The 9,473-nt window shown below is 50.2% G+C and overlaps 1 protein-coding gene across 1 annotated transcript in view; it reads right to left on the bottom strand.

Annotated features, from left to right (window-relative positions):
- Window positions 1–2,512: 2,512 nt before the first annotated feature.
- The window catches only part of PPP1R10 (protein phosphatase 1 regulatory subunit 10), a 17,783-nt gene continuing 10,822 nt past the window's right edge, over window positions 2,513–9,473 (bottom strand). The window contains 15 exon segments of the mRNA XM_032270774.1: window positions 2,513–3,774; window positions 4,057–4,702; window positions 4,704–4,768; window positions 4,928–5,041; window positions 5,297–5,372; window positions 5,558–5,752; window positions 5,874–5,937; window positions 6,106–6,352; window positions 6,601–6,759; window positions 6,842–6,989; window positions 7,247–7,347; window positions 7,846–7,958; window positions 8,060–8,165; window positions 8,392–8,565; window positions 8,702–8,779. Coding sequence (XP_032126665.1) covers window positions 3,665–3,774; window positions 4,057–4,702; window positions 4,704–4,768; window positions 4,928–5,041; window positions 5,297–5,372; window positions 5,558–5,752; window positions 5,874–5,937; window positions 6,106–6,352; window positions 6,601–6,759; window positions 6,842–6,989; window positions 7,247–7,347; window positions 7,846–7,958; window positions 8,060–8,165; window positions 8,392–8,565; window positions 8,702–8,779 — 2,396 coding nt within the window. The 3' untranslated portion in view covers window positions 2,513–3,664.

The following is a 9,473-nucleotide window of genomic DNA, read 5'->3' as shown; positions in this document are numbered from 1 at the left end:
ACCCAGGCTGGAGTGCAATGGCGCGATCTCGGCTCACCGCAACCTCCACCTCCTGGGTTCAGGCAATTCTCCTGCCTCAGCCTCCTGAGTAGCTGGGATTACAGGCACGTGCCACCATGCCCAGCTAATTTTTTTTTGTATTTTTAGTAGAGACGGGGTTTCACCATGTTGACCAGGATGGTCTCGATCTCTTGACCTCGTGATCCACCCGCCTCGGCCTTCCAAAGTGCTGGGATTACAGGCGTGAGCCACCATGCCCGGCCGAAACCCCATCTTTACTAAAAATACAAAAATTAGCAGGCCACAGTGGTGGGCGCCTGTAATCCCAGCTACTCAGGAGGCTGAGGCAGGAGAATCACTTGGACCCCGGAGGTGGAGGTTGCAGTGAGCAGAGATCACGCCACTGCACTCCAGCCTGGGTGACAGAGCAAGAAAGGAAATGGAGTTTTCCTATGTTGCTTAGGCTAGTTTTGAACTCTGGGCTCAAGCCATTCTCCCACCTTGGTCTTCCAAAGTACTGGGATTACTGGTGTCACTGTGCCTGGCCAGAGCCGTTTTGGAAGGAGCAGTCTATACTTACCTTTTGTCTTTTTTGTTTTTTTGAGACGGAGTTTGCTCTGTCGCCCAGGCTGGAGTGCAGCGGCATGATCTTGGGTCACTGCAACCTCCACCTCCTGGGTTCAAGTGATTCTCCCGCCTCAGCCTCCCAAGTAGCTGGGATTACAGGTGCCCACCACCACCCTGGCTAATTTTTATATTTTTAGTAGAGATGGGGTTTCACCATGTTGGCCAGGCTGGTCTCAACTGCTGACTTCAGGTGATCCACCCACCTCAGCCTCCCAAAGTGCTGGTATTACATGCATGAACCACTGTGCCTGGCCTCTTTTTTGGAGACAGGGTCTTGCTCTGTTGTTAAGCTGGATTACAGCAGTGCAGTCACAGCTGTGGCCTTGAACTCTTGGGCTCAAGTCATCCTCTTGCCTCAGCCTCCCAGGTAGCTGGAACTAAAGGCATGTGCCACCATGCCTGGCTAATTTTTTTTTTTTTTTTGGATTTTGTGTAGCAACCAGGTCTCCTTATATTGCCCAGGCTGCTCTCAAACCTCCTGGAATCAAGCAGTCTTCCCACCTTGGCCTCCCCAAAATGCTGGAATTACAGGCATGAGCCACTGAGACGCAACACTAACCTGCCTAAGGTCACCCAGCCTGTAGGGAGGTAGAGCTGTGACAATGGCCTTTATCTGAGACTTCAGCATCCTTAAGTTTTCCTCCTGTATGTGTAGAATGTAGACAAGATGACCCAAGAACACATCCTGGAGGGGACGAATGCCAGGAAAGGACTGTTCTAGGAAGACTCAGAAGAAAACCGAGAAAGAGCCCTGTGGCCGAGATCTACTCTGTATCCTAGTGTGTTTTATGTACTTATTTTATTTATTTATTTATTTATTTATTTATTTTGGGGAAGGAGTTTCGCTCTTGTTACCCAGGCTGGAGTGCAATGGCACGATCTCGGCTCACCGCAACCTCCGCCTCCCGGGTTCAGGCAATTCTCCTGCCTCAGCCTCCTGAGTAGCTGGGATTACAGGCATGCGCCACCATGCCCAGCTAATTTTTTGTATTTTTAGTAGAGACGGGGTTTCACCATGTTGACCAGGATGGTCTCGATCTCTTGACCTCGTGATCCACCCGCCTCGGCCTCCCAAAGTGCTGGGATTACAGGCGTGAGCCACCGCGCCCGGCTTTTATGTACTTTTAAAAGTATTTTTTCTTGCAAGACTTTGGTGGAAGTAAATTTAAAAAATACAAGTATTTTCTTACCAGTACTATAGAACTCTTAGCATTAGCTGCAAAACAGTAAAAATCAGATTCCACAGATTTGTACTAATGTACCTTACACAGGTGATAATGGCTTTTTAATTTTTTTTTTTTTTTTTTGAGACAGAGTTTCCCTCGTTACCCAGGCTGGAATACAGTGGCACAGCCTGGCTCACTGCATCCTCCGCCTCCTGGGTTCAAGTGATTCTCCTGCCCCAGCCTCCCGAGTAGCTGGGATTATAAGCACCTGCCACCATGCCTGGCTAATTTTTTTTTATTTTTAGTAGAGACAGGGTTTCTCCATGTTGGTCAGGCTGGTCTCAAACTCCCAACCTCAGATGATCCACCTGCCTCAGCCTCCCAAAGTGCTGGGATTACAGGTGCCTGGCCAATAAGGGCTTTAAAACAAACAGTCCAGGCCAGGTGCAGTGGCTCACGCCTGTAATCCCAGTGCTTTGGGAGGCCGCGGTGTGTGGATTGTGAAGTCAGGAGTTCAACACCAGCCTGGCCAACATGGTGAAACCCCGTCTCTACTAAAAATACAAAAAATTAGCCGGAGGTAGTGGCAGGCACTTGTAATCCCAGCTACTCGAGAGGCAGAGATTGCAGTGACCGGAGACTGCGCCACTGCACTCCAGCCTGGGCAACAGAGTGATACTCCATCTCAAAAAAAAAAAAAAGTCCAAACACACCAGGGGTTAAATAAGCTGCTTCTCTTTCCACTGTTTATTATTAATGTACAAAATATACAAAACCAAAAGAAAAAGAAAATACTCATCCTCAAATCCATTGTGGCTCTAACCCAAGACCCTGCACAAGACCCAACCAATCCACTGTTTTCATAGAAAACAACTGATGCCGAGGTGAAGGAGAGGACTGGGAAAGGGCAAAATCATCTTGTTGAATCCACCCAGGAAGGTACCTGGTGGGGATTCAGAGGCGGTTGACAGGGTGAAGTAGCAGGAAGCCTCCTTCACGCTGACAAGGTTCCAGGTAGGGGCAGGGAGTGCGGTAACTCCCAAAGGCAGTGCATGTAGTGCGACTTTCAGGCCCAGCATGCCGGGCACAAGTTGATGAGAAGCTGGTCTCACTGAAGTATTTTATCAAGTCTACAGACTGGCTGTAGTTGGCAAGGGCAGACCACCACTGGCCTCACTTCTGCCAGCTAAACTTTCACTGGATGCAGATATGAGTTCACTATCATCGAATCTAGCAGACCCAGGATGCAGAATGGTTGTTCACAGAAAGTTCAAGGTCCCACTTGAGAAAGGACTCAGAATGGAGTCCATGCTGGAGGAGGAGTGGGGATGATGTGTGTTCCAGAACTCAAATCCAGCTGATTGAGCCCCCTCAGTGCAGTGGGATATACAATACCCCTTCACCATCTCCCCACCCCATGAAGAATAATGAGCTTAGCTGGGATGATTTCTTAAGTGCAGTTGATCCTGCGTCAGAGTTCTGTGTGCATGTGGGGACCCGCAATAGAAGGGTAGGGGTTTTCTCCAGGATAACCAGCTTTAGGTTCTCAGGCATTACGGGCAATACTGGAAAGGGGTTTGGGGTACAGGGCAAATCTTCTCAAAAAGTGAAGCCAACTGGGTCTCCTCTTCAGCAGTCCAGGGTACAGAACGTTACCAGTCTCTCTCCTCCCCAGACCGGAGGAAAATATGTACATCAATGCGCACCAGTGATCAGAAAACCCCCAGGAACCCAAGCAAGTGGGAACTGAGGGGGCCGGCTCCTCATCAGCTGGGGAAAGGGGAAAATGGGCCTCACAGAAGCCATAACAGGGTGGAAGGAGCGAGGCTGCAGTCCACAGGGGTGGTGTGAACAGGGCAGGCATATGGTCCCTAGGGCAGGGGGGGCCCATTAACACCCGGGTGGTAGAAGGCACAGTTGTTCTCATAGCGGCAGTTGCCCTTCATCATGAAATGTCGGCAGACAGGGCGGTTTGACATGTCTGTGGGAACAAAAGCCGAACAGTTAGGAAACGGCTGCGGTCAATGCCAACACCCTCACCACCCCAGTCCATGGCATCCTGAGAACTGTCTTTCAGAGACACACAGTCTTGTGGATTTGGGGGAAGGGCAGAGAGTAGGAACTGCTATGCATGCTAGGACACCAAGGAAATAAAGGGGACCTCACATTCTGCCTAGCTACCAACAGTGGTGACTCTCCCCACCACTCCCCAAAATCTTGTACGGGACACCAAAAGGTATACAGAGGCAGGGAGCATCCTCACCTCCTCCATGGCTGTGGCCTCCATCGTGCCCTCGGTGGCCCCCTCCCCCGTGGCCAGGGCCATCATGGCCACGGTGCTCATGAGGAGGTGGCCCTCGATGGTCATGGCCTCGGTGACCAGGGACATCATGAGGCCGGTGGCCATGGGGGCCACCGTGTCCAGGGCCTTCATGGGGGCGATGTCCACCACCGGCACCCATTCCTCCGCCAGGGCCTTCGTGGGGACGATGGCCACTGCCACCACTGATGCCACCGCCAGGGCCTTCATGGGGACGATGTCCTCCACCCCCGCCCATGCTACCACCAGGGCCTTCATGGGGGCGATGCCCACTGCCCATGCCACCGCCAGGGCCTTCGTGGGGACGATGTCCACTGCTGTTGCCCATGCCACTGCCAGGACCTTCATGGGGACGATGCCCACCACCTCCAACCATGCCCCCACCAGGCCCCCCTCGTCCATTTGGGGGACCTCCTCCAGAGCGACCTCCTCTGGCGCCTCGAAATGGAGGAGGAGGAGGGGGAGGAGGTTCGTTTCCCCCTCGGCCACCTCGGCCTCTATGGTATGGTCCAGGACCTGGTCCTGGACCCCCCCGCATTGGGCCACCCCTCATGGGGTCACCTGGGCCATCCCAGAAGGGATCACCCCCCCCGGGGAGGGGGTGGAGGACCCAGGAGACGTGGACCCACTGGCCCACCAGGGCCTCCATGGGGACCTGTATGGGAGAAAAGAGAGAGCATCAGCTATCTATTACACTCAGGAATTGCCATCTCCCAACAGAAACCACCACCTCCCGCCTTCCAGGCAATCCCATACTATTATCACATTGAAATTGGGCCGATTAGCCCATTTCAACCTCTTACTCACCACCTACCTGGCATAGGTCCCCCAGGTCCAGGGGGAAAGTGCTGCATGCCCTTGGGGCCCCCAGGACCCCCTGGTGGGAAACCATTGGCTATTGGGCCAGGGCCTAAGAGTCCATGTGGCACTGTTAATGAAAACAAGAGTAACACAGTCAGTATGAGCACTCTTAGAAGACTGACATGATCTCCCGTTTAGATGTGCCCAACTGACCCTCTCAGACCACCCTGGCAGAGCAGTGCTCTCTCTGTCCAGTCTTCCCCTACCATTTCTTGTCTAGTGGCAACAGCCCTATACTCTTTCACATCTGTGAAACTGTGCCTCCCCGAACTCCACTGAAGGCTTCCTCCCCCAGGCCTCTGGGGTTGGCCCTGAAGATTACCCAGCATCTGCTTGATCTTGTCTGAATAGTCTGGCTGTTTCAGTAGTTCCTCTGAAGGATGACTGTTTGGGCTACCCTGTGAGAATATAAGAAGGCAAAGTCAACAGACAGAAAGGGTAACAACCATCGCGAAAGGGAGAGTCAAACATTAGGGGTAAGTGGGTAGATGTGGAGAACCGAGCTAAGGTGAATGGCAGACAGAGTGAGGACAGTGTGCTTAAGGAGGCTCCACAGAGGTGGCGAAGGGAAGAGGGTGCATACCATGATGGAGGTAAGGATCTCCTGCACATTAATGCCTCCTCCTCCAGGGCCTTGGGGGCCCTTTCCAGCACCCATGCTTCCCATAAGATTGGCGAGAACTGGAGGCAACTTGGAGCCTCCTGCCCCATCAGGTGAGCCACCTGACCCCCCAGGTTCCAGGGTCTCAACATATGAAGTCTCATCCATGGAACACTCCTGAAAGAAGAAGGAAAAAAAATCAGGCCTAACTGAAAGAATGGAGAAACTTTCTCATGAAAGATGCACCAAATCAATGATCATCACAACCTCTATCATCACATAATATTGATTTACTCACCTCATCTAGGGGGATTAGTTTAGGGGGTATGGGCTCATAGGGCTCAGGATCAGGTTCATGAGGACTATCAGGAACGGCACATGTGATGGAAAAAAGAATGACAGTCAAGTTATTAATTCAGGCCCTGAAAGTTATTTCTAACCTCCACCCATGCTTAATCACCCCAAGTCATGTTCCCCTCAGGAGTGTCCAAGCACTCAACATCCCAGAGCACGAATCCCACTCTGCTCACCTCTCCTTGTTCAGGAAGAGCTCCTGAAGGATTCCCTTCTCCCGCTCAGCCTGGATATATCGCTCCTGACTATTGCTTCCAGGGGTGACAAGAGGTGATGGCAGAACCAGGGGCCGGGGGCACACCCAGGGCACCTTCTCCTCCATGTTGTCATGGCTCAGACGCCGAGCTGTCTCAAATGCATGTCGGTCTGACAGTATCTCTCGCTTAGCTGCCTCGCCAAAGTCCTTGATCTTATTCACATTTACTATTGGCAAGGGAAGAAAAGGAAGAGGGAAAGTAAGCACAACCTAGTCCTTTTAAAATCCCCTGTCGGGCATGGTGGCTCACGCCTGTAATCCTAGCACTTTGGGAGGCCGAGTTGGGTGGATCATCTGAGGTCAGGAGTTCAAAACCAGCCTGGCCATCATGGTGAAACCCCATCTTTAAAAAATAAAAATAAATAATAAATAAAATCCCCTACAGACACCTATTACATAGGAAATGACCTCTTACCTCGTTCAGTTTCATCCAATTCAAAATAGAAGTATTCCCTCAGTTTGCCCTCCTCAGGCCATGTCACAGTTTTCCTTTTCCTGCCTTTCCGGGTCAGCTGGTTAGGATCTCCAGGACTCTCCACTGGCTTGGCATCCAGAGCTCCAGGCTCCAAAGAGGCTGTGCACAGAAGAGGTTTCAGACCCAGATCTCTCCTTTCCGAAACCTCCCCACCAAAAAACTGAATCAGTTTCTAAATTACCTGTATCCATGAGCTCCGGAACTTCAACAGGGGGAACTGGGGTGCCTGGACGGTCTGTGTCCATTGCCTCAGAAGGTGGTGCTGGTTCTGGGGAAGAAGGTTTGGCTGTGCTTGGTTCTGTGCTCGTTTTCCCTTCAAAGGGGCTTGGCTATTATGAAAGAAAAGGACGTTAATAAACTGACTGGAAAGCCAAGGGCAAGGCAGTTAGACCAGCGTCCCAGGCACAATCCCCCAACAGTTCCTGTATAAAGGAAGACTCTGTCTCCAATATGGTCTCACCTGCACCAGTCTATATCCAAGGCAAAATGCCTGTTTTTCTCCTCCCCGACAACTCCTGGCTGCTGTGCCCTTTCTTCTACTTTACCTTTTATACTGTCACTGAAACCTACTTCTTGGAGCCCATACCTTGGCAGCTGTAGGTGACAGCACTTTTTTCTTCTTCTTAATTTTGATGCCTGGAACAGGGGCTGAATTGAGAGCATCCAGAAAGCCGAGGCCCTCCATAGCTACAAAAGGAAAAAGCATCAAATAGGATCATCAGGCCTCCTTAATAAGCCTACACCTGCAAACACAGTCCAGGCATAAAATGGGCCAATGAAGACTGTGCCTCAACTTAGGATACGATAAGCTCAAGAGGACCAAGAAGCACATGCAGGATTCACACAGGACATTCTTGCTGTTATTCTAGGTTTCTCTTGGCAGGCAAGCCGTAGCTTGGGATGTGAATTAGAGCTCAGGTAACTGATGAAATGAACACGACACATCACCAGGTGCCCCTGGCCAGTCACAGAATGGCACATCCACCCATCTTATCTCTAAAATAACTCCTAAGTGACCCCTGAAACAGGAGCTCCAGGGGTACAAAAAGTAAGGGATACCAAGAAATCAAAGGAAAATGGAGGGAAATAATAAGAGAAGGGAAAAAAAATTCTCATTTCTGGGGACATTTGTTCCCATGATAAAAGGTTGCTAATTCAAAGTACATCTCCCCACTTCAGACTCACGCTGTGGTGGGATGATCTTCACTTTGATCTCTTTGGTGGCATTAGGTGTTGTGTTGAGTGGCTTGTATTTCTTCTCTGCAGGGGGGACAGCATCTCCTGGGGCAGCTGTGTTGCTGTCAAAAGAGGAACTGTCATCAACATCTGACTCACCCACCTCTTGCTCCCTTGTGTCCACAGAACCACCCCATTCAGAACCTGAGAACATGAGCCATACCTCTGACGTTTGAGGGGGATGGGTTTAAGGTTGTACTTGTCAGAAACCACCACTGTGCTGGCGTTCTTCTTCACAGGCACCAAGGACGGTGTCTCCAGCTCTAGTCCTGGGGAAAGAAGCATGGTGTGGAAAGTTGAACTCAAACCCCCAGGCCGCTGAATTTTCCTCCCTGTTCTCACCCACAAATGTTCTTCTAGTCTTGTAACCAAAGCTTCTTACGCTAATCTTCCCTCTTCCTTACGATTAACATATCACACATCAAATGATTCTCCCATAAGGCTCTGGGAGTGCACATGCCCATGAACGTTCCTGAGACCAGCTGCCAGTCTTACCAGTGGAACGGAACTTGGCATGACTGGGTGCTGTGGTTCGAAGAGACTTGGGCTTCTCCCTCTTCTTCTCTGGGGCCTCCTCGGCCCGGGTCTCAGCCTTCACCTCAGTCAAAGGTCGCTCAGGAGGAGTAGTTCGACTTTTTCCCTCATCTTTACGTTTCTTCTTATCTTTCTCTGTTGTGCAAAACAAAGCAGAAAAGGATTTTATGTAGATAAACACTGTCAGAGGTGAAGCAGATTAGAAGCACCTAAAGGCCACATCCCAATAGGAAACAAATAAATATAAAGGATAAAGGACTAAGGAGCTCACCAGCGGGCTGGGTACTGCTCTGAGAGCGGATGACAGCCATCCAGTCGCTGACAAGGACTGAGGCCAGTTTCCGGAGCTCTGCAGGTGAGAGAAAGGGGAAATGCCTAAATAATGTAAAATATCATTCTTCTAGGAACAGAAGATAGGAAGTTTGAGAAAATACTGTGAAAATCTGTGCAATGGAGAAAGTAACCCAATGTTTTAAAAACATGAGACACGCTTAAAAACCAAGCTCTTAAAAAATGGAACAATGAATTAGAATTGTGCTCTACTCAAGATAACTTTCAACTCTGATGCTATCACACCACTATGGAGTAAAAAGACTTAATATTTATTTAAGAATATGTGATTAAAATCTACATTAGTAAAAGACGACACACCAAGTTCAGTGTACACTGCTTGGGTGCCCCCGGCCCCTGGATCTGCCATCACCTCTTGTACCAAAATCTCAGAAATCACCATTAAAGAACTTACATATGTAACCAAAATCCACCAGTTCCTTAAAAACTTTTTTAAAATTTAAAAAACTTTAAAATTTGGCCGGGCGCGGTGGCTCAAGCCTGTAATCCCAGCACTTTGGGAGGCAGAGGCGGGTGGATCACGAGGTCAAGAGATCGAGACCATCCTGGTCAACATGGTGAAACCCTGTCTCTACTAAAAATACAAAAAATTAGCTGGGCATGGTGGCGTGTGCCTGTAATCCCAGCTACTCAGGAGGCTGAGGCAATAGAATTGCCTGAACCCAGGAGGCGGAGGTTGCGGTGAGCCGAGA

The sequence above is a fragment of the Sapajus apella genome, unplaced genomic scaffold (assembly GCF_009761245.1).
Source record: "Sapajus apella isolate SASKATOON/1434 unplaced genomic scaffold, GSC_monkey_1.0 scaffold216, whole genome shotgun sequence".
Taxonomy (NCBI): domain Eukaryota; kingdom Metazoa; phylum Chordata; class Mammalia; order Primates; family Cebidae; genus Sapajus; species Sapajus apella.
Note: the sequence above shows the minus strand (reverse complement) of the source record. Positions and strands in the feature narration are given on the sequence as shown.